The sequence below is a fragment of the Mirounga angustirostris genome, unplaced genomic scaffold (genome assembly GCF_029215605.1).
Source record: "Mirounga angustirostris isolate CCGP_5_RB_7025 unplaced genomic scaffold, mMirAng1.0.hap1 SCAF_5, whole genome shotgun sequence".
NCBI classification, from domain to species: domain Eukaryota; kingdom Metazoa; phylum Chordata; class Mammalia; order Carnivora; family Phocidae; genus Mirounga; species Mirounga angustirostris.
This window is the reverse complement of record NW_026991713.1, coordinates 154,228,436-154,252,339: the sequence shown is the minus strand read 5'-3', so window position 1 is coordinate 154,252,339 and position 23,904 is coordinate 154,228,436. Positions and strand designations below refer to the sequence as shown.

Here is a 23,904-nt window from a genome sequence, read left to right as displayed (position 1 = left end):
ACCTCTATCTACAGATCTCCGATCTGGCCACTGAAATAATCACATTTTCATGGCCACAGTAATTGGTTCCCGTACATCAACCAGTCAGATCCAATGGAACACACTGAGAATTCTGGGTCTCTCATTCTTTCCCACTAGACTTGAATCTGAGAAGGTACAAGAGGCTGATAAAAGCATCTTGCAATTGTGAGGAAGAGCCTATTTGAGAAAGGAGCTAACATGGAAAAGAACGGAACAGAAAAAAAAAAACCAGGTTCTGGTGACATATTGTGAGTCTCAGCTTCTGGCCATGCCTCAAGAAAGAATTATTCTTGGATTTTTGCTAAAGCCAGTTTGGGTTGGTTCTTTTAATTGAAAGAGTAACTGATGCATGAGCAGTTGTGACCCTCCACCTTGGGATATATCACTTTGTTACACTGGGTCTCCTTCAATGCCAATTTGGTTACTCACCACGAGCAGCATCATGTTCCCTGACAGGTAAAGGGCCTGGTTGCTGAAAGGGAATAAAACAGGTGGCCTCATCACTGGAAAAGAATTCGACTCAGGTCCTGTTGCATAGTTGGTGGGATTTGTGAGCCCCCACCATTTTAAAATTAAGATGTGACAAATGAAAACCAAGGCTCAGCCACAGACAAAGCGAAAGTGTTTTGTTTGGTCTTTTAGGGAAAGTGATTCCATTAATTTATTCATTCATTTCACAGACATTTACTGAGCGGCTACAATATGCCAGGTAATGTATTAGGGCCCAGGGCTGGAAGGGTACAGACAGGGTCTCTGCCTGCATAGGATTTAGAGTCAGGCCTCTAGATCCTTTATCTACATCATGCTGATGGTATTAATTTGCACAGATAGTAAATGGCATGGCATGGCACTGTCTTCTGACAAGATCCTCATTTCCAAAAACTAGCGGCATGTGAATTAAGGTAGGTTTACTGTTTATCTCTATTTTCCGGGACACCAAGGAAGCCAGCATGGGCTTTGGACTTAGAGCAGGGTTTCAGACACCTCTTACACCCTCTTGGTAAGCATGAAATTGGTAAAATCTTCTTAAGAGTATGATATGGTAACATCTATTAACATTATCATGTGCATGCCCTGTGGTAAAAATACTCACATAAAATAATTAAAACAAGAATGTTTCATTACGGTTTTTAGTATTAGAAACAAAAAACCTGGAAACAACCCAAATGTCCAAATATGTACAGACTGAAACAATGTCAGAAATATAGCATGAAGCGATGAGGGATGGGGTTATGATACTATGTGTACAGTATAGCCCCATTTTTCTAATAAATTAATAAACAAAAGTGCTAGTAGATGCATGTATACTTGCAGATGCCTAGGGGAAAAGATCTGGAAGAGTCTACACTGAACCATTAACACAGTGGGGTAAGATTTCAGGGTACTTTCCTTCTCTGTGGGATGTACTTCTGGATGACTGGATTATACAAAAGATGCATCCAAGCCCCATGAGGGCCTTCACCATAACCCCAGCACCGAGAACAAGGGTCAGCATGGAAAGGGTTGAATAAATATTATTCGTTAAATAAAAAAATACAGAAATGTTTAAACATAGAAAGTGAAGTGCCCTTATGTTATTCTAGTTTTCTGACGTACATTTCATGAGGAGGCAAGTCTGTGTCACAAAGACCCCAAGGCAACCTCCTGTCTCACCTCTACATCTCTCCTTTCCATTGTGAATGAGGTGGTGTTTGTTCTCTTCTCCATATCCTGCAACTTGGTCAACTTTTCTATCAGGAACATTTTATCTTTGCCCTCCTGCCAAGAAGGAAAACAAAAACATGGAAGATGGTGTGAGGTCAAGAAGCAAATGATGGAAAGAAGGTTGATTTTTTTTAGGCAGGTAGGGTCCCAGACACAGGATAGAGACTGCCACTGTGTTTTCTTTTTTTTTTTTTTTTAAGATTTTTTTATTTATTTGAGGGCAGTGGGGGAAGGGCAGAGGGAGAGAGAGTCTTAAGTAGACTCCGCAGTGAGCACAGAGCTCGATGTAGGTCATGATCTCATGACCCTGAGATCATGACCTGAGCCCAGGCCCAGGACAAATGGTGTATAGTAGCCCCCTTCTTGGCATGCCCTCTGTCTCAGAACCCTGTCTGGGCACCCAGCATTGTTGCTGTGTCCTCTCACTGAGCATGTCAAAGCTTACAGCTCTGCATCTAGGGACATCAAACATATTGCACTTGTCAAAGTTATCAGTGTCAATGGAGTAGACCCAGATAAAGAATTCTCAAATTGGGAAGGGAAACTGAGGAAGGGGGTATGTCTTCCCCAGGAGCATGAATCACTTACCTGTGAATCTGCTGCAGATGGGAGGGTGGAATATTCCACCAGTATTGAAGTGGGCTAGCAAGCACCACTGATGGTCTGGCCAGTCTAGATCAATCCCATTTCCCATGCCCTTGTTTCTCCTCAAACTTTCACCCAACAATTATTGAGCACCCAACAATTATTGAGCCTCCAACAATTATTGCTGTGGTATATGCTTCATAATAATTTTCTATTTCCCTTATTCCTTCTACATTTATTCACTAGAATTCTGCAAGGAAGAGCTATCCTTGGGAATTGGCATTTTAAACGAGTCTGCTAGCTGTCTTGGATATAATCAACTTGTTTGAAAATTGCTGGTGTCTAGCCTCTGTTTCCATACTCTAGTGCCAATTAGAATTACCTGGAGAGCTTGCAAAAAATCGGACTTCTAGGATTTATCCAAAAGATCTTGACTCAGGGAGGCAAAGCTGCATGGTAGTTAAGAGTATAAACTTTGGACTTGCCCAGTTCAAATTCCACCACTTACTAGCCCTGTGACTTGGGGCAGGTCACTTCACTCTGTAAGCCTCAGTTTCCTTTATTTTAAAATAGGGATTAAAGATGTATACACCCCAGAGAGAGTAATAAAAGTTAAATGAGAAATTTTGTTCATTATTTAGCACATACCAGGCATCATGTAAGTGCTCAACAAATGTCATCTGTTGCCATTACTGGCTGGAGATCAGGGTAATAGGAATTTGCATTTTTAATAAGCATCCAAGAGTTTCCAATGTAGGTGATCATACTTTGAGAAGGATTGTTACTGAGCCTATTCCTAGCCTCTTAGCAATGGGCCTGTCTTTGTGGTCCATCCTCTGGGCAAGAATTGCAAGCACAAAGGCCTGGAGATGCTTCTGGCGCCTCGCTGAAATGATGCCATCTAAATTCCTCCCCAGTTTACTTGGCAGTGCCCTTACAAGAGAAGGTTTTAAAATCAAAACCCTCCCCTGTTAAGATCTTCTTAAGACTTGCCCAAAATATTCAAAGTGCTGCATCAGAAAAATACAGGCCATGCTTGCAGGGACAGGCAGGAGAAAGAACATAATTAATCCATGCCCTTTCTTTACACCATATAAAGGACCAACCCACGTGATCTGAAACCCCAAAGATTCAAGCAGAGAGAACCCTGGGGAATCCTGCTTCTTTCTCATGTTCTAAGATGTAAGTGTTCGTGTCATAATTATGTTGGTATTTAGAAGAAAAGGGAACCAGCCCAGTAGCAATGAGCAGACTGTGGTCTCTAAATACCATTTCACCAGGACTCCTTGAATAAATGTCTGATTCATGTTCTGGGACAGGTAATAAACAAGAAGGGCCAGGAACATCTTGTCCTTCCAGGTAGCAAGCAAGCTATCAAAGACTTCTGGAGTCATAAGGGGTCCCTGGGTGGCTCAGTTGGTAGTGGATGCCTTCGGCTCGGGTCATGATCCCGGGGTCCTGGGATCGAGCCCCACGTGGGGCTCCCTGCTTAGTGGGGAGCCTGCTTCTCCCTCTCCCTCTGCAGCTCCCCCCTGCTTGTGCTCTCTCTCTGTCAAATAAATAAATAAAATCTTTATTTTATTTTCTTTAAAGCTTCTTTTTTTTTAAAGACCTTATTTTTTATTTATTTGATAGAGAGAGACACAGCGGAAGAGGGAACACAAGCAGGGGGAGTGGGAGAGGGAGAAGCAGCCTCCCCACTGAGCAGGGAGCCCGATGCGGGGCTCAATCCCAGGACCCTGGGACCATGACCTGAACTGAAGGCAGATGCTTAACGACTGAGCCACCCAGGTGCCCCAAGATTTTATTTATTTTTGACACAGAGAGAGTGTACAAGCAGGGGAAGAAGCAGGCAGAGGGAGAGGGAGAAGCAGGTTCCCCGCTGAGCAGGGAGCCCGATGCGGGGCTCGATCCCAGGACCCTGGGATCATGACCCGAGCTGAAGGCAGACGCTTAAGGACTGAGCCACCCAGGTGCCCCATAAATAAAATCCTTAAAAAAATAAAAAAGAGGGCGCCTGGGTGGCTCAGTCGGTTAAGCGACTGCCTTCAGCTCAGGTCATGATCCTGGAGTCCCAGGATCGAGTCCCACATCGGGCTCCCTGCTCGGCAGGGAGCCTGCTTCTCCCTCTGACCCTCCCCCCTCTCATGCTCTCTCTCTCTATCTCATTCTCTCTCTGAAATAAATAAATAAAATCTTTTATAAATAAATAAATAAATAAATAAATAAATAAATAAATAAATAAATAAATAAATAAATAAATAAAATAAAATAAAAAAGACTTCTGGAATCATGTCAAAGGAGCCCGAGAGCTAATCCAAAAGGATTTCCATTAACAAAGGATGAGACTATTTATGCATAAACAAATTATTATAATTGAAAGATGTCCAAGTATACTTAAATCTATGAATTCATAAGGACAATTTTAAAATCCTCACTGGCCACATTTGGAGATTGCTAGGTGTAGTAGGTCTAACAGTATCTCCCTTTTATTTTTTATTTTTTTAAATATCTCCCTTTTAAAAAGATATGTCCAAGTTATCCTAACCCCAGTACCTGTGAACATGGCCTTGTTTGGAAATGAGGTCTTTGCAGACATAATTAAAGATTCTGGGATGAGATCCTTCTGGATGAGGATGAACCCTAAATTCAATGACAAGTCCTTAGAAGAGAAGGAGAAACAGGCACACAGGGAATAAGAACTTGCGAAGATGGAGGCAGAAACAGCAGCTAGGAAGCCCTGAGCCGAGAAACAGCCAGGTGAGCCATGGCCCCCAAAAGAAGCTAGGAGAAGCATGGAGGAGATTCTCTCTCAGAGCTTCAGAAGGTACCAACCCTGCTGACACCTTGATTTTGGACTTCTGGCATCCAGAACTGTGAGAGAATAAATTTCCATTATTTCAAGCCACCAAGTTTGTGGTTATTTGCTATGGCAGGCCCTAGAAAACTAAGACACTAGGATACCAACCCATCCTTTCAAAAACTGGTAAATAAAGGGGAGAAAATCATGCATCTATGTTGCCTTTCCTCTATAAATTGTATTACAAGGTAATCAAATAGTTGGCGAGCAAAAATTCCTTTTTTCATGGAAGAATTCTAGCCAATCAATGCAGAAGAATCTCTAGGAGTAGAGTACCACTATTTTGTCATCTCTAACGAAATCAGTAGGTCCTCTAGGCAATATTCATCAAAGGCTACAAAATCCATCAGGTGAAAGGCGGATGGGGAGCCTTATGAAGGGTGGGTCAGGCCAACAAAGCATGGACCCACTGATTACTTTTAACATCACACAAAAATAGACAACTGGACATTTTCTGTCTCAAGGTGATGCTGTAAGAAGTGCATAGCATCATCTATGAAGTATTCTTGCTAAAACGCTGAATCTGGATTTAATCAGGTTTTTAAATCTCATCACCAGGGTACAGGAAATAAAAAGAAAAAATAAACATGGTAAACACCACGGCAAGGCCACAAATCAGATATATCCAGTAAGAACTACAAGACAAATGACCCGGTTTCTTCAACAATAAATGGCAAGAGAAGAGAGGAGGGGTGAATGACTATAGATGAGAAGAAACAAGAAACATATCGACCAAATGCAACCTGCAGCACTTTCTCAGACCCTGATTTGAACAACCCTACTATAAAAAGACACCCCATGTGGGCGCCTGGGTGGCTCAGTTGGTTAAGCGGCTGCCTTCGGCTCAGGTCATGATCCTGGAGTCCTGGGATCGAGTCCCGCATTGGGCTCCCTGCTCGGCAGGGAGTCTGCTTCTCCCTCTGACCCTCCCCCCTCTCATGTGCTTGCTCTCTCATTCTCTCTCTCTCAAATAAATAAATAAAATCTTTAAAAAAAAAAAAGACACCCCATGGGACAATCGGGGAAATTTGACCATTGATTGCGTATGAGCTAATAGTAAGGAATTATTTCTTTTTTTTTTTTTTAAAGATTTTATTTATTTATTTGACAGAGAGAGACACAGCGAGAGAGGGAACACAAGCAGGGGGAGTGGGAGAGGGAGAAGCAGGCTTCCCGCGGAGCAGGGAGCCCGATGCGGGGCTCGATTCCAGGACCCTGGGATCATGACCTGAGCCGAAGGCAGACGCTTAACAACTGAGCCACCCAGGCGCCCCAGGAATTATTTCTTTTAGGTGCAATGATGGTATTGTGGTTATGTTTTTTAAAAGTTTATATCTCTTAGGTGCAAAGAAGTTTTTACAGATAAAATGATATAAGTCTAGGATTTGCTTTAAAATAATCCAGAGATTTGCAGTGAACGGTTAGTGTAGATAAGAGGATACTGGCACGTCTGGGTGGCTCAGTCAGTTAAGCATCTGCCTTCAGTTCAGGTCATGATCTCGGGGTCCTGGGATCGAGCCCCAAGTTGAGCTCCCTGCTCAGCGGGGAGTCTGCTTCTCTCTCTCCCTCTGCCCCACCCCCACTCATGCTCACTCTGTCTCTCTCAAATAAATAAACAAATAATCTTGGAAAAAAAAAAAGAGTACACACATGTTGATGGTAGTTGGCACTGGGTGGTGGGCAGGTGTGGGTTCATCATACTATTCTATTTTGGAATATGTCTGAAAGTTCCCATTATAAAATGTTTTTAAAAAATGGTGGGAGGAGGATAACAGAGGGACTAATGGAACTTACATTAATAATCTGTTCATGGAGCAGTCTGATCATAATCTTTCTTCCCTCTGTGATCTGCCAGTAAAGGTAGGTGATGATTCTAGAAGAGAAGAAAAGAAAGAATGACAGACACTTTTGCCAATGTCTTGCAGGCCCCAAATTCCAAAAGAGTGCAAAGAAACCGAGATATTTGCTTGCAAGTGGATTTTGGCCCCACAGTGTTCCCGAAAAGTTGTGTCTGGATGAGTTACAGGTTAAATACACCACAGCAATGGTTCTAGGGGCACGTGGGTTGGCTCAGTCGTTAAGCGTCTGCCTTTGGCTCGGGTCATGATCTCAGGGTCCTGGGATCGAGCCCCACATTGGGCTCCCTGCTCAGTGGGGAGTCAGCTTTCCCTTCTCCCTCTGACCCCCCACCCCACTTGTGCTCTTTCTCAAGTAAATAAAAATAATAATTAAAAAAAAAAGAGCAACAGTTCTCAACCTGGCTGCACATGGAATCACGAGAGATAGAAAAAAGACTCATTCCATGACCTCTTCTCAGATCAATTATTCTCATAATCAGTTGTCTGGCAGAGGGCCAGAAAATAGTATTTTTACAGATTACACATGATTCTCATGTGCAGCCAGAGTTTGTGAGTCTGCCCAGTGCTATTCAAACTTCAACGTGATATAAATTTCCTGGGAATTTGTCAAAATGCAGATTCTGGGGTTCTGTAGGTCTGGGGTAGGGCCCAAGATTCTGGATCTCTAACAAGCTCCCCAGTGAATCAGAAGTGTGATACAACAAGGCCCTAGGAAAGCTCAGCATTTTAAAGAGGCTAGTGGCAACCTAGTGTAGGGAAGGGAGGGCATGACCGGGAGCAAGGACACCCAGGTTCTAGCCCCTGTGTCACTCACAGGCTGTGCAGCCTGGAGCCTATTTCTGCAAGTCAGTCCATCTCTGTCTCATCACTTCCACCTGCAAACCTGAAAGGCTGCTCTATAAGCAACATCCACTGGTTCCACTAGTCTGTGCTTTTGAGTTGTGTCTCTCTCTCTGAGGAGTTGCAATTTCCAGTGCTATCAGGGCTAGGCTTCTAAAGAGGGACAGCTATTAGCCAACCAACTGTTCATGCAGGAAGATGAACCTGGTCTTGGCAGATCTGTTTTTTCATAAGAAGTCAGAAACTGGCTCAGTCATTAAGCGTCTGCCTTCGGCGCAGGTCATGATCCCAGGGTCCCTACTCGGCGGGAAGCCTGCTTCTCTCTCTCCCACTCCCCCTGCTTGTGTTCCCTCTCTCGCTATGTCTCTCTCTGTCAAATAAATAAATAAAATCTTAAAAAAAAAAGTCAGAAATTGATCGTTTTTATTTGGAAATGGAAGAACGCTATCCTATGTACCAACACTGCCCAACCCATTTGAACGTAATCACAATCTCAGAAAGAATCACACCTAAAATTTTCCTAAGCAGTCTCAAATCAAAATTTTCATTTTGTTTTCATGTAATTTCTTAAGAGGGAGCACAGAAGGTATTGTTTTCTTCATAAAACAGGTAAAAAAAAAAAAAAAAAAAACCACAGAAAACAAAAACAAAAAACCTAGGACAAGGGCAAAGTCAGGGGCATCCAGAACACTGAGCTAACACTGTAGCCCTTTGCCTTCCTGGCAAACCTCGCCCAGACTATCCACCAGCAGAGTTAATGGTATGTTTCCCCCTCCGGGTTCCCGAGGTGCTCCACTTACAACACAATGAGGGTGAGGATGAAAAAGAAATGCACGCTTCCGATGAGGTTCCGGTAGATCCAAACAACCCACAGGTAGCTAGGCCTTTTACTCAAGGTGTCGATCCAGCCGTAGATGGAGTAAATGAAGAAGGGCAGACCTCGGAAGGGGCCACAGTCAGCTGAAGGTTTCAATCTGGTAAAACAAGGGACAGAGGGGCGCCTGGGTGGCTCAGTTGGTTAAGGGACTGCCTTCGGCTCAGGTCATGATCCTGGAGTCCCGGGATCGAGTCCCACATCGGGCTCCCTGCTCAGCAGGCAGTCTGCTTCTCCCTCTGACCCTCCCCCGTCCCATGTGCGCTCTCTCTCTCTTTCAAATAAATAAATAAATAAAAATCTTAAAAAAAAAAAAAAAAACAAGGGACAGAAAAACCTCTCTAGCACAAGACTCAGGTATAGCTTTTTCTAGAATCAAACTGTCCTTTCTGGGCTCTGGACCTAGAACCAGCAATTCTTGTCTGCTGTACATATACCCTCCTTCCCGAGGAAACCCTCTCCCTCACAGCCTCAGCTGGGATATCTTACACTTGTGACCTACGCTCTGAGGACCTGCTCCCAGACAGCTTCTCACTGGATCTACTGATCGCCAATCCAAAGAGCAGACGTTGAACTCTGCGATATCCTGGCTTGAAGAAATGAACTGGGTGATCAGATTCTTTTTCTGGGGAACTTGAACTAAGAAATATGAAGAGGGGACCCTGTGATCTGTGGAGGCTGAAATTGTGGCAATGGTGGCCACGTGTAGTCAGTTGTTATGAACTAGCACAAACTAGAGGGAAACTAGGAACTGGTTAGGAAGAGAGAGAAAAGAGAGATACAAAGACGTCGTAAAACAGAGGAGCCTCCCCTGAAGCCACTTGAGTTCCTGATGGTTCCAGTTCTGCTTACAACCTAAAAGTCAACTCCTTCGTTCGTTCATTCATTCATTCATTCATTCATTCATTCATTCATTCATTCATTCACTCATTCATTCTATAAAAGTTTACTGCACCTGTACGAGGTGCTGTGCTAGATACTAAGCCTTGGGGATTCCATAGTAAACAAGACAGACATGGACTCTGCCCTCTCGGATTTACATTTTAGTAAGAAAGATGGACAACTAGGGACACCTGGGTGGCTCAGTCGGTTAAGCAGTCTGCCTTCAGCTCAGGTCATGATCCCAGGGTCCTGGGATCGAGCCCCGCATCGGGCTCCCTGCTCAGCGGAGAGCCTGCTTCTCCCTCTCCCACTCCCCCGCTTGTGTTCCTTCTCTCGCTGTGTCTGTGTCAAATAAATAAATAAAATCTTTAAAAAAATAAAAAAATAAACTATGAAAAAAAAGAAAGATGAACAACTAATGAGTAATGATTAAACAAAGATCCAAATGAAGGCATCTCTGGCCATGAGCGATGGAATGAAGAGACAAGAGGTGGAACTGACATAGATAAGCCGGGTCACTTCTGAGCCAAGAACCAGAGGGCGGGCAGAAGGCCACCAAGCAAAGGGAGTCGGGAGAACACTTCAGAGGACTCCACCCTGTGTCAGGAGAGGCTCACAGGGTCCCAGGTGTGAAGCAAGAGCCATGAGGATGAAGGAAGGTGGAGCCAAAGTGGGCTGAGGTTGGAGAGCTAGGAGGGAACCAGCTCAAGCAGGGCATTTCCGTTCATTTCGCTCAAGTTCTGTCCCCATTCTGGGAAGTTGCAGTCCTTCCAGGAAGTGAGGAAACTGTGCCAAGTCACCTGATGGGTGGTGACCGAACCAAGAGCTACTCCCTCCCTTGGTTGTTTTGTCTGCTGATTTCCAAGGGAACTTGGGTTAAACAATGTACTAAGCGCTGTCTTCTCACTCTGATGTTTTGACATCTGGGGTCTTATTGACCCTGGAGAAATAGCCCTTGATCCAGAGCCCATATCCCACCCTCCACCTACTCTATCAGGCTCTCACACTCAGGGTCACTATCCCCCTGCCCTGATCACCCCAGAGCCAGGTACCAGACAACTCCAGTCAGCCCCTTTACCTCAAAACCCACTGAAATTGTTCCAATTAGCCAATCCTAAACCTGCCTACTCCGCCTTGCTCTTTCCTTCCCACCGAAACCACAATAAAGGCTCTTGCTCACATTTTCTCCTCACTCCCTCTGCGTCCTGACCAACCCTGGGGCTTCCTCATGTGGCCCTCCGTGGCGTGGTATTCCCACCCGCCACCACCACTTCTACTGGGGTCTGAGAACAACAGATCATCTTTCAACAGCATTCGCCTTCTGATCTGCTGGTCTCACCATACCTTAATAATAATAAAGCTGACATGTTAAAACACTCACCCACCACATCTCTAAGACCTCACCACAAGGCCACTATCTCCTACCTCCAAATGGTGATGGCTAGGGTGCACAAGACCCCAGTGAAGGATGGGAAAAAGAGCAAGAAGATGAAGAATGTCATCATCTGTGAGGCTCGCCAGGCTTTGCTGGGAGGTTGGAAATTCATCATCAGGCTGATCTGAAGAGAGAGAAACGGCCACCTCCCATCTGTGGTCAAAGAAGCAGGGACCCCAGCCAGGCACCAGCTTCCTGACCCCCTTCCCGGCACCACCCCCCACCACCCCCAACGCAATTCCAACCACCATGGGGTCACATGGGACTGAGAGAGGCTAATCGATTCCAACTTCAGACTGACTCACATTTTTGACGTAAAACATGATGAAAAGAGTAATCATTTGGATAAAGGGCAGCAGAGGGCAGAAGAAGGTTCCAATCCTATGAGGGAGAAAGAGTGTCAGAGGTCAGGGGGAGACACGCAGAGTGGGGAGCGGGGGCAGATACAGGGTGTGCAGGGAAGGGAAAGAGGGTGTTAAGGGGTGAACCGTGTTTCTCCAAAATGCATACGCTGGAGTCCTAACCCCTAATACCTAGGAATGTGATTATATTTGGAGATAGGGCCTTTAAAGAGTTAATTAAGGTACAGTGAGATCACTAGGGTGGGCCTTAATGCAATCTGACTAGTGTCCTTCAAAGAAGAGATTAGGACACACAGAGGAACCATGTGAGGACACTGGGAGAAGGTGCCATCTACAGGCCAAGCACAGAGGTCTCAGAAGAAACCAACCCTTGAACACCTTGATCTTGGACTTCTGGCATCCAGAATCGTGAGGAAATGTTGTTAAGCCACCCCGTCTGTGGTACTCTGTTATGGCAACCCTAACAAACAAATACAGAGGGAAAGTGCTCTGTCCCCCTGCAAACCAGGAAAATCCCCACCATACCCAAGATCCTCAGCTGCTCTCTTCCCAGCTTTGGAAAAGAGATTTTGCAGAAAGTACCACCCACATACCACCAAATGGCCTTCAGCAAGCCCTAACCTAGGTGTCCCGAATGTGGGACATGTCCCTCTCCTCCCTCCATGGCAGTAGAGAAGGTCTGAGGTCCTGCAGGGACACTGGGTTACACATGAGAAGGACATTCCCCTCAATTCTCCCTAACACTCCTGAGTAGAGATTTCCAAGAGAAGAAAATCTCAATTTGGTGGGCCTAACACTTGCCGACCTCCCTTTTTCTCCTAAAAGAAATGGTGGGGACAAGCTTTAAACTGAGAACCTTGGCAGACAGGAGCACCCAGCTAGAATTTGACTGTTTGTGATAGGCTTGGTTTTATTTTATTTTTTAAAGTGACTGACATTTTTCTTTAAGTGATCTCTATGCCAGAGAACCTACGACACTGACATCAAGAGTCAGATGCTCTACCAACTGAGCCAGACAGGTGCCCTGGTTGGATTTACTTTTCAAGTTACTTGAAGTTTCTCTCAAATGACACAGGTTTTCCACTTATGGTTGTAAAATAAAGACTCCTTTAACAATGTATTTAGGGGCATCTGGGTGGCTCAGTCGTTAAGCGTCTGCCTTCGGCTCAGGTCATGATCTCAGGGTCCTGGGATCGAGCCCCGCATCGGGCTCCCTGCTCCGCGGGAAGCCTGCTTCTCCCTCTCCCACTACCTCTGCTTGTGTTCCCTCTCTCGCTGTGTCTCTCTCTGTCAAATAAATAAAATATTAAATAAATAAATAAAATAAAATAAAACCAGTACAGGTGATATGTAGACATGCCAAAAAATAGACAAGCTGGTGTGCAAAAGATACTTACCTCACCTCATCTCTACCATCGTCCCTAACATACACTCCCTTTCTGTTGTCTTCTTTTTTGTTATAGAGAGAGAAAGAAAGAGATAGTGAGCAAGGGAGGGGCAGAGACAGAATGCCAAGCAGGCTCCACACCCAGCACGGAGCCGACAAGGGCTCGATCTCACGACCCCGAGATCATGACCTGGGCTGAAACCAAAAGCTGGATGCTCCACCGACTGAGCCACCCAGGCACCTTTCCCTTATCTTCTTTTAAAGCTCATGAGCAAAGGCAATCTTCTCCTAAAAAGCACAGAGGTTAAATCTATAATTGCCGTGGAGAAAGGAAAGGATACATGGGTTTTCAGTTGTGCTTATTTACAGTTTATTAACACAAACCATAAAGGCCCAGAAGTAATAATGGCCACCTCTGATTGGAACTTTTCCCCCCCTGCTCATGGCTAACATTTCCCTTTGGAACCTTCAGCAAGTGATCAGTAGTATGAGCACTTGGTGTCTAGGGTTCAAAAACCCGGCCAAAGTAAGCACTCGATAAATGGAAATATATTGTTATTATCACATCAGCTGATCTATGAACATCATTTAATTAAACAATCTAAGAGTGTTCATATGTGCCATAAGATTGAATTGAAAGCAGGGTCTCAAAGAGACATTTGCATACCCATAATCATAGCAGCATTATTCACAGTAACCAAGAGGTAGAAGCAACCCAAAGGTCCCTCCATGGATGAATGGATAAACAAAATGTGGTATATCCATACAATGGGATATTATTCACTCTTACAAAGGAAGAAAGTACTGATGTATGCTACAATATGTAGAACCCGAAGAACATTATGCTAAGTGAAATAAGCCAGGCACAAAAAGATAAATTCCGTATGATTCCACTGACATAATGTATCTAGAGTAGTCAAACTCACAGAGACAGAAAATAGAGTGCTGGTTGCCAGGGGCTGGGGAAGGGGGAACTGGGGAGTTCTTGCTTGATGGGTAGGGAGTTTCCGCTTTGCAAGATGAAAAGAGTTCTGGAGATCTGTTGCACAGCTATGTGAATAGACACGACTCAACTGTACATTTAGAAAAGGTTCAGATGATTATTATATGATGCATTTCCCTACCACAGTTTTTTTTAAAAGTGCTCATAAAGGTAACAATACCCACAATATCCCCACTTACAAAATATTTCTGAGTCAGTCTGAAGATTTTCAAAACTTACCACACCAGAGTTTGTGCATAGATCAGTTCCAGGACATTCCTGGCAATGTCAAACTCTTGTAAGCCAAGGCTTGTGATAAACTGCATTCCAATGAGTCTGTGAAAACATCACTGAGTTTAGTACCCAAATCATCAACTCTCTCCTTCAAAAGATTCCCCACAATCAACAAAGTAGAGCCTCACCAGTTTGGAATAAAGTCCTAAGTTTCCTTGCAAATGTTTGAAAGGTTCCAAGTACAAGCATATTTTCAAAGAAATAATTGAAGGAATTGAGGGAAAATGGAATTAATACAATACATTTGAATAGAGGTACTGCTGAAGTGGTTTAAAAAAAATTCTAGAGGGGTGCCTGGGTGGCTCAGGTTAAGAATCTGACTCTCGATTTCGGCTCAGGTAAAAATCTCAGGGTTGTGAGATTGAGCCCCGCATCAGGCTCCATGCTGGGCATGGATCCTGCTTAAGATCCTCTCTCTCCCTCTCCCTATGCCCCTCTTTCTAAAAAAAAGAAAAATTCTAGAGAACATTATTTAAGTTATCCCTCCTGTTATTTAAATAGTTAATTATAAGCTAACAATAGATATTATTTAAATGAGATCACTATTAAAATTATCCTATTATCTCATTTATACCACTCTTTGCTTATTCAACCTTTTTCTCAGGGACCAGATAAATTCAGAACCTCCGAACCCAAATAAACTGAACATTTTTCCATTTCTGGTTACTGCTATTGGATTAATAGTGCTTGCTTGCTTTCTAAATCCACAAGAGGAAGCCAAGGTCTCCATTTATTCTGAGGAAACTTGAGACCACTTTGAATTCTTCATACAGAGAGGATGCCAATTAAAAAAAAAAAATTGCCATGAAAAAAACAAAAACAAAAAAACCTCCCTACCTTTACGTCCAGACCCTGAACAGAGGCTGTAATGAAAGTGAGTTTGGGCAGACTGAGTGAGGAGATTGGGCATGCAACCTACCCACCGAGGAAAGAATCTTTATGTTATGCCATCTTATCATGGGGGCAGCTCAAAGAAACGTGTGTCTATAAGGAACGAGATGCTCGGCATATTATTAACAAATAAATGAATAAATCAGTAAAAGAGGACTATATATGGGTCAATGATTACACTGCCTCAATTCTGTATACCTGGCATCTGAAATAACAATCACCATAATAATCAAATTCAATTAAATGAATCATGACATAAATCTAGATGTACTGTTAGGGAAAGATACCACAGCAGAGTTTTAAGATTAATAAGAGCACACACCACAGTGATTTTCATTGTGACCCCATTTTTGTCTTTGAAATTATATAATACACACACACACACACAAAGCAGTATGTGCACAGAAAAATCTGGAAGGATAAAATTATCTATGGTGGAGGGGCGCCTGGGTGGCTCAGTCGTTAAGCGTCTGCCTTCGGCTCAGGTCATGATCCCAGGGTCCTGAGATTGAGCCCCGCATCGGGCTCTCTGCTCCACGGGAAGCCTGCTTCTCCCTCTCCCACTCCCCCTGCTTGTGTTCCCTCTCTCGCTGTGTCTCTCTGTCAAATAAATAAATAAAAAATCTTAAAAAAAAAAATTATCTATGGTGGAAAGTTCTCAAATGACTTTCAGTTTCTATGTTTTATTTCTAGCCCTTTTTTTTTTTTTCAAGAGAAGGTTGTCAAGGGCTAGCTGAAACTTGGACAACAGGACTGTCAGATAAAAGTGAAATATCAGTTAATTCAGAAAGAATCAGTATCCCAAAGAATGAAAGGCAGACTTCTAACAGTGCACACTAAAGTATATAAGGGATACTTATGTACTAAGTATATAAGTATAAAGGATACCCATACTTCCTGCTCAGCCAAGACTATGGCTCTGGTTCCAACATCAGGTATTAATTACTCAAGGCTGACAAATATTTACCTCCTCAGGAACTCGCCCAGGAAGGAATCAGCTAAAGAGAACACAAAATCCATCAGAAGGAGTCGGTAGATTTCCTGGCCAATGAGGGTTTCCCAACACTGAAAGGCAAACAAGAGTCAGGAGATGCGAAGCGGCTTTGCTTCTTCCTCAATTTCCATCTGTTCCTGGCATCCTGCACTCATCAGGACATGGCTGGTGGCTCGGTCTGACCGAGTCCTTGTGTGCGCAGAAAAGCAGACCCACTCCGGGCAGAGATGCACCATTAACTTGTTGAGTTTGTTTTCAAGGGTGTTTATTCCCTTTCTGTGCCCCTTCTTCCCCCGGTAAGTCTTGCCCCCCACATGTACCCCAAACTTTCCCTTCTCATTATCTCTCCTCTTAAAACTTTTCATCCCTGTCCTATGCCCTCTGGATCCCATTTCTCAGCCAGGGAGAGCAGAACGCATCGATGGCAATAATGCCTTCACTCGTTTTATTAACCTCATGAAAATTCATTAATATCTGCCTGACTAAGAAAGTGCCCTAGGGGGGTGCCTGGGGGGCTCAGTCGTTAGGCGTCTGCCTTCGGCTCAGGTCTTGATCCCAGGGTCCTGGGATCGAGCCCCACATCCAGCTCCCTGCTCAGCGGGGAGTCTGCCTCTCCCTCTGCCTGCCGCTCCCCCCTGCTTGTGCTCCCTCTCTCTCTTTCTCTCTGTCAAATAAATAAATAAAATCTTTAAAAAAAAAAGAAAGAAAGTGGCCTAGGAGTTTAGCAGGCTAGCACAAACTAGAAGGCTGAATTAGTCAGTTCATAAAACTGATAGCCACTTACCTGTGCAGGAAGTCAGTGCTATGAGCTGATGGACTGAGAGCTTTTAGATTTGGCTGAACAAGGAGAAGGAGGTTTTGAGTGCATAGCCCAAGGATGGATGGATGGACGGATGGATGGAGGGAGGGATGGATAAATGGATAGATAGATGAATGGAAGGATAATATGATATCTACTCTAAGATCATGAGTAGAAACTCTGAGAAACTCACTTCTTCCCTGGTGGTCAAAGGTTAAGAAACCAAACTCAAGGCAGAACAGCATAGAAATCTCACCTCTTCACCAGCCTGGGCCACAATGTTGAGCCAATAGTAACAAAGAATTCCAATGACTGATATTTTCAGAAAGATGTTTCTAGATAACAGAAGAGAAAACAACTATCATTACCTTCCATGACAGTCATTAGTACTGTTTGCCAATATGTCCTTTTGGTCATGTGGTAGGACCGAAATTTCTGCTCCCCTCTGGTTTGAGTGGGGCCATAGGGCTAGTTCTGGCAAATGAGTTGTGAGCAGAAGTGATGTGTGTCACTTTGTGTCACTTCTAGGCTGCAGCATTTAAATGCCAATAAGACTCTCTGGAACTCACTGTCTTCCCTCTGAAATGGCCATCAGCAATATCTGAGATGGTTGCTGCTCTCAGCCTGGATCCCGGCATGAATGACATGACCAAAACCCTCTGCCATCCACAAGGGTCATACAATATGAGCAAGAAATAAATCTTTGTGTTCTAAGCCACTGCCACTGAGAAGAGAGGGGATGTTTGTTACTGCAGCATAACCTAATTTATATCAACTGATATACCCTCTTTCACTTCTCATTGACTATAATAACAGTAAACATACATACTATTCACCGGGTGCTGACCATGGACAGTACACTGTGTTAAGAACTTTACTGAATCACCTTAGTCTTTTCAAGTTAATGTTTACAACTTTCTAACTCTTAATACTTACAACTCTATCATCACGTAGATAGTATTTTATGTCTATCTTACTGACGAAGAAACTGAAGCTCAGAGGTGAAACAATTTGTCCAAGGTCACACAGCTTCCGAGGGGCATGACAAAGATTGAAACAGAGGACCATCTGCTCTAACCCCCTGAGCTCTTAAACCCAGTCATTTTGCCTTAAATCAACACGTGCTGGTTTTAATAGGGCTTCAACATTGGTGTGCCAACAATCGTGTGCCTCTAGACCAGTGGTTCTCAAAGTGTGTCCTCCAACCCAGTAGCATCGGCCTCATCTGCAAACTTGCTAGAAAGGCAAATTTTCAGGCCCCACCCCAGAGCTACTGAATCAGAAACTCTGGGGACAGGGCCAAGCAATCCCTTCAGGTAATTCTGGTGTATGCTGAAGGTTGGGAATCATTGTGTTAGACAGTAAGTTTCATGAAGGAAGGAAACTGGATCTTTTTCAAAGCCAGATCCTAATCTCTTGCTCATACCTAGCTTGCAGTAGACCCTCAATATCTCCTGGATTAATGAGTTAGTGTACCTTTGCTGCAGGGTAGCTCCACATTAAACTTGAGAAAACATACTCATCTAAGCTGAGAAAAGCTCATCTTATATCAAAAAGAATTGCCTATTTCGAACCTTTCCCATTTCCTCTTCATGCAGAGAAGATTTTGAACATTTTGAATATTTTGTGAAGCAGTACAAATGACTGATGTCTGCGAAAAGTCCATTAACCTCTTTATGTGATCAGGAAAAACACAAATAGCAAAGTGATTGGTTCAAAATGGCCCACTAAGCACACAGGTCTACCAGCTCTCCATCCAAATTCTCCAAATGCTGTTGGAGAGCTGGTCAGGACTCAGATCTCAGAGGCATGGAAGGCAAAGGCTCTCGAATTGATCAGTAAAGAAACTCAATCTGCATTGGACAGACCTATTATTATAAACACCACCATAACCAGGAACTGGTCAGGGAACTAACCAGAAGAAGGAATAAGGACAAAATTTGGGTAATTTTGTGCTTTGTTTATCGAAACCCTGGGTTCACCTCTAGCGCAAAAAGTGATGTGTGTCCCAGCCGATGAATTGCCAAAAGTACCCTCTCTACCTCCATATGGGTGTCTGAATTGCAAAAATGCCTCTCTTCCTCCCAGCTGAGGCAGTGGCTATCCGGGCTCACAGCTTGACTAATGGGAACACTGGATAAATTTCAGTCCTCGCGCAGCTCCTCAGCCAGGAGCCTTTCTGCAGTCCACAACATACACATCTGTACATCTCATAACTGAGACCTATGTTAAACCTCAGGCTGATCGCAATCGGGAAGGATAAGCCCTTACTTTGAGCAAAAGGCAGATGGACTGCTCCATATTTCCTGAGCGCCTTTTGGATTTTCTGGCAATGAGCCCCCACCACACGAACACACTCTATTCCTGCAACTCTTTCTGGAAAACAGCACTTTGGTACTTGAGCCTAACCCTTTCTAGCTCCCACCTCATTGCCCCCCATGGAAATGGAGGCTGGTGCTGGAGGCGGCGGACACACCTACCGGATCAGGAGGGCATAGACTTCGTGCCGTGGCATCTCGTACCGCTCCACGAGCCTGAACAGGGAGTAGAGGCGTGGCACTGCCAGGTTGATGCAGGACACAGTGAAAGGCAGCAACAGTACTGCTCCAGGGTCCTTGTGCTTCTTCAGGAACTGCAGGGGATGGAAGGCAAGAGCTGAGAGGCCGGGTGTGCACTGAACTCCTCTCGGCCTCCCACAGGCGACTGCCCACAACGGGCAAACCCCAGGAGTAGCTCCTCAGGGGTTCTTGAGCACTTACCCTGAGCCAAGCACCACCCACACGACTGGGTGTAATCCTCACGACAGCCCGGCAGGTGGCTATGAACAGACTTACCTGATGGGCAAACTGAGGCCCAGAGAGGCAAAAATGCTTGCCCAGGGTCACCCACTAGGGGCTGGCAGATTTGAACCGGGTCCATGCGTCTTAGGGCCCTGAACGCAAACAGCCATCCTGTGACTTTACCATCCTCAGCAAAGGTCTAGGGCCCCGAGAAGGTGCTCCCTGGCTGTCAGAGCAAAACCTTAAATCCGGTGAAGCTACAGCACGTGGGTATTGATCACTGTAGCATGTTTCCTCCCCTATCCTGGGTGGCCCTGTTCATCTTTACCGGGCTTTGCTGTCCTTGGATGCTGAATTAGGGGAAACGGGGGGGCCTCTGCCAGCCCATGCCGTACCTTTGTATGAGGCCCAGAGAGACACCCCTTCCTTCATATGGATGTGACACCCTGGCATTTGGCTAAGAGTGGGGGCTAGGGTGCCCCTCTGCCAGGCATCCTTGGAGTAAGGGATTCCAGTGGATTTTTCTTCTGTCTCCCACTACCCCCTCCCCCACCCCCAGGCCTGACCCTGCCTCCCTTTACCTCTGGATGGTTTTGGAATGCCCCGCTTGCACTTTTGGCAGTATTTCTGTAGCCATAGATCCAAATGCCGCCCCCTCCCCATGCTTATAAGCTGCATGAGGAGCCAGAGACATAGCTTCTCTGAGCTTCTTTTCCCTGTCTGTATAATGAGGAGATTATCGTGTAACCCATAGAGTTATTTGAAGAATTAAATGAGAGCGAGGGCACCTGGGTGGCTCAGTCTGTTAAGCGTCTGACTCTCAACGTCGGCTCGGGTCATGATCTCAGGATCGTGGGATCGAGCCCTGCATCCGGCTCCATGCTCAGTGGGGAGTCTGCTTAAGATTCTCTCTCCCTCTGCCCTTCCCTCCACTCTCTCTCTCTCTAATAAATAAATCTTTAAAGAAAAAGAATTAAATGAGACCAAATAAGGCAAAGTCTGGCCCCTGAATAACACAGGTAGGACACCATTCACAGGAAATGATAGTTGCCAATGAGTATGACCCCTGGAGTGGTACAAGGTTGTTCCTGCCTGGCATAGAGCAGATGTTCAAACAACAGGAATGACTCCACTCTGCCTCCTCACCTCCTTAGCTGCCCTCCTTCACTTCACGTGGGTGTAGAGGAAAGCTTCCAGGTGAAGAAGAAACTCACAAGTCTTCTTTAGGCCTATAGCTGCCTGGTCACAGTTTGCATCCTAAGTAGACATTGCTAAGCCCTTAAGCATTGAGACTTAATTTCCCCTCTTTCAGGGCACACCTTAATATGGTTAATGGCAAACCCTTAGATTTATATAATCCCACATCCATTTTCTTCCTGGCTTCTCCTTTACTTATTCAGCCATTTGGTTGAGCACCTATTATGTATGAGGTATTGAGTCTGGAGCCCAGCTACCAGACAAATGTATAAACAGGTATTTTCTTTTTTTTTTTTTTTAAAGATTTTATTTATTTATTTGACAGAGAGAGCAAGAGAGCACAAGCAGGGGGAACAGTAGAGGGAGAGGGAGAATCAGGCTCCCCACCAAGCAGGGAGCCCCATGTGGGGCTCGATCCCAGGACCCTGGGATCATGACCTGAGCCGAAGGCAGGCACTTAACCATCTGAGCCACCCAGGCACCCCCGGTATTTTCAATACCACACATGACAAGGGCACAGGAAAAGCCTGCAGAGTCAGGAACACTCAACTCAGTCTAGTGAAGGTGATGGTGGTGAGGAAATGACACTGTGCCGAGGTCTAGAGAAGGAGAAGTTTGCCAGATAACAGAATTAGGGGACGTGGGGTGGACAATGAACTGCATGTTTCCCACCTAGAGATAAGGAAATGCATGATATGTTCAGGGAACTGTGTTCAGTTCAGCATTTAGTGTTGCTGGTGTGTAGGATATGGGTAGTTGTGGGGTGTTGAGACTAGAGATGTGGGCAGGGTCAGATCATATAAGATCTGTCAATCATGCCATGGAGGATAGATTTTATATTAGGAGTAACATGAAGCCATTAAAGACAGTGACATGGGGCGTCTGGGTTGCTCAGTCATTAAGTGTCTGCCTTCGGCTCAGGTCATGATCCCAGGGTCCTGGGATCGAGCCCCGCATCGGGCTCCCTGCTCCGCGGGAAGCCTGCTTCTCCCCCTCCCACTCCCCCTGCTTGTGTTCCCTCTCTCGCTGTGTCTCTCTCTGTCAAATAAATAAATAAAATCTTTAAAAAAAATTAAATTAAAATTAAAAAAATAAAGAAAGTGATGTAATCGGACCAACCTGTACCACAATTCAAGAGGTCAGCAAACTGGCTACAATTAGCCCCATTTTCCAACGGATTTGAAAGCCAAAACCTACAGAAAAACAGTACTTTGCCCAGATCACCCAGCTAAATAGTCTCCGAGTTCATATCACTAGGAAAAAAAGAAAAAGAAAAAAAAGCTAACATTCCTTCACCACCCACAGTACTGGACACTGAGGAGATTCTTCACAAAACTTTTCTCTGGTCCTGACCACACACCTACAAAGCCAGGTCCGATCATTCCTGTTTTGCAAGTGAGGAATACAGGGCTCAGAAAGGTTAAATCGGGAAGAAGGGCCTGGCCTTCGAGTGACAGCGACGCAAGATGGCAGCCACCACGGGCTTAGACTATTTATGAAAACCGAATATACAGCCTTAAAATAGAATGTGGACCTAAATACCCAGAAGCACCCCCCTTTGTAAGATTTGTAACAAAAATTAATATGAATGGAGTTAATAGTTCTAATGGAGTGGTGGACCCAAGAGCCATATCAGTGCTAGCAAAATGGCAGAATTCATAAAGCATCAAAGTTGTCCTGCAAGAGCTCCAGCGCCTAATGATGTCTAAAGAAAACATGAAACTCCCTCAGCCGCCCGAAGGACAGTGTTACAGCAATCAATCAAAAAGAGAAACCACAGGGGCACCTGGGTGGCTCAGTGGTTAAGCGTCTGCCTTCGGCTCAGGTCATGATCTCAGGGTCCTGGGGTCAAGCCCCGCATCGGGCTCCCTGCTCGGCGGGAAGCCTGCTTCTCCCTCTCCCACTCCCCCTGCTTGTGTTCCCTCTCTTGCTGTCTCTCTCTCTGTCAAAAAATAAATTAAAAATTTTTTTTTAATTTTAAAAAATTGAAATTTTTTTTTTAAATTAAAAAAAAAAAAGAGAAACCACAGGCCCTCTTCCCTCCCCCCCATTCGATTTAAGCAGTCATTTTACACAGTAGCACATTTTCTAGATACGTCTTGTAGACCTCAAAGTACCGGAAAGGAAGCTCCCATTCAAAGGCAATTTATCTTAAGATTCTATAAACGATACTAATTTTTTGTCCATTTGAAATATATAAGTTGTGCTATAACAACAACAACAAAAAAGAAACAAAGGTTAAATCGTTCACAAAAGTCCATCAGATCACAATATTTCCTGAGTATCTACTTAGAGCCGGGGGCAGTGGGAAGCATTAGGGATATAATAAGGAAAGAAGAAACCCCAAATCCCAGGTCTGTGGTCCCGGTGCTCATCTCTCCACTGGCCCAGAGCTGCTCTCCTGAGGTGTGCACATACATCACCTGGCGACATGGTAAGGATGGATTCTGAGTCCATGGGCCAAGGGAGGGACCCAAGATTCTGCATTTTTTTCACAAGGCTCCAGCTGATGTCAATGCTACTGGCCATGGAGTCTGTGAGTACTGCTCTATGCTGCTCTTCCCTCCAGCATCCCATCCCTTCACCTGGTTCTGTGCTCTGGACTCTGGGACTCCCTCCCCTGTGGTTACCTCTGAGTTGTTCTCAGCCAGGTAATAAACAGCTACGCAGCAGGCAACTGCCACTCCAGTGGAGACAACCCAGGCCGCCAGGTGGGCAGAGAAGCGGATCAGCTGCTGATTGAGCCTTAACTTGACATTCTCCTGACGGATTTCCGACAGGTTTTCCTACAAACACAAGGAAGTCAAGCTGGCCCACAGGACCCTCTCCACTGTTAGCAAAGACTCTCCGGGTGAATCTCTGTCACTTCAGGACACAAACCCACCCCAGATCCACAGAAGAAAGAAAGGGGAAAGTTCATGTCGGATGTGGATTATGAGAGACCCATGGGAAAATCTCAAATGGACCAAGAACCCCCATCATGGCGTCAAACACTTTTTCCATCTTAAGAGGATTGGGACCGTGCTCTTGAGGAAAGTGCTTTGAAGTCATGAAACTCTTTTTTGAAAAATAGGCTGGGTATCTACACCAAGGAAGTTAGCATCGTCAAACCTCTTGTCAAAGCTCCTTTGCTAATAAATTCTGCTTCCTCTTTCTTT

The 23,904-nt window shown here is 44.8% G+C and overlaps 1 protein-coding gene and 1 pseudogene across 1 annotated transcript in view; one reads left to right on the top strand and one right to left on the bottom strand.

Moving 5' to 3' along the window:
* TMC5 (transmembrane channel like 5) overlaps positions 1-23,904 on the bottom strand; it is a 72,375-nt gene that overhangs the window by 1,457 nt on the left and 47,014 nt on the right. Inside the window, exons 10-20 of the mRNA XM_045875069.2 lie at positions 23,377-23,532; positions 19,250-19,401; positions 17,026-17,104; positions 15,944-16,041; positions 14,032-14,127; positions 11,366-11,441; positions 11,051-11,184; positions 8,670-8,843; positions 6,965-7,043; positions 1,675-1,779; positions 451-493 (exon numbers count right to left, since the gene is read on the bottom strand). Coding sequence (XP_045731025.1) covers positions 451-493; positions 1,675-1,779; positions 6,965-7,043; positions 8,670-8,843; positions 11,051-11,184; positions 11,366-11,441; positions 14,032-14,127; positions 15,944-16,041; positions 17,026-17,104; positions 19,250-19,401; positions 23,377-23,532 — 1,192 coding nt within the window. The remainder of the gene's footprint in view (positions 1-450; positions 494-1,674; positions 1,780-6,964; positions 7,044-8,669; positions 8,844-11,050; positions 11,185-11,365; positions 11,442-14,031; positions 14,128-15,943; positions 16,042-17,025; positions 17,105-19,249; positions 19,402-23,376; positions 23,533-23,904) is intronic.
* On the top strand, positions 21,011-22,660 carry LOC123844980 (ubiquitin-conjugating enzyme E2 variant 1-like; annotated as a pseudogene).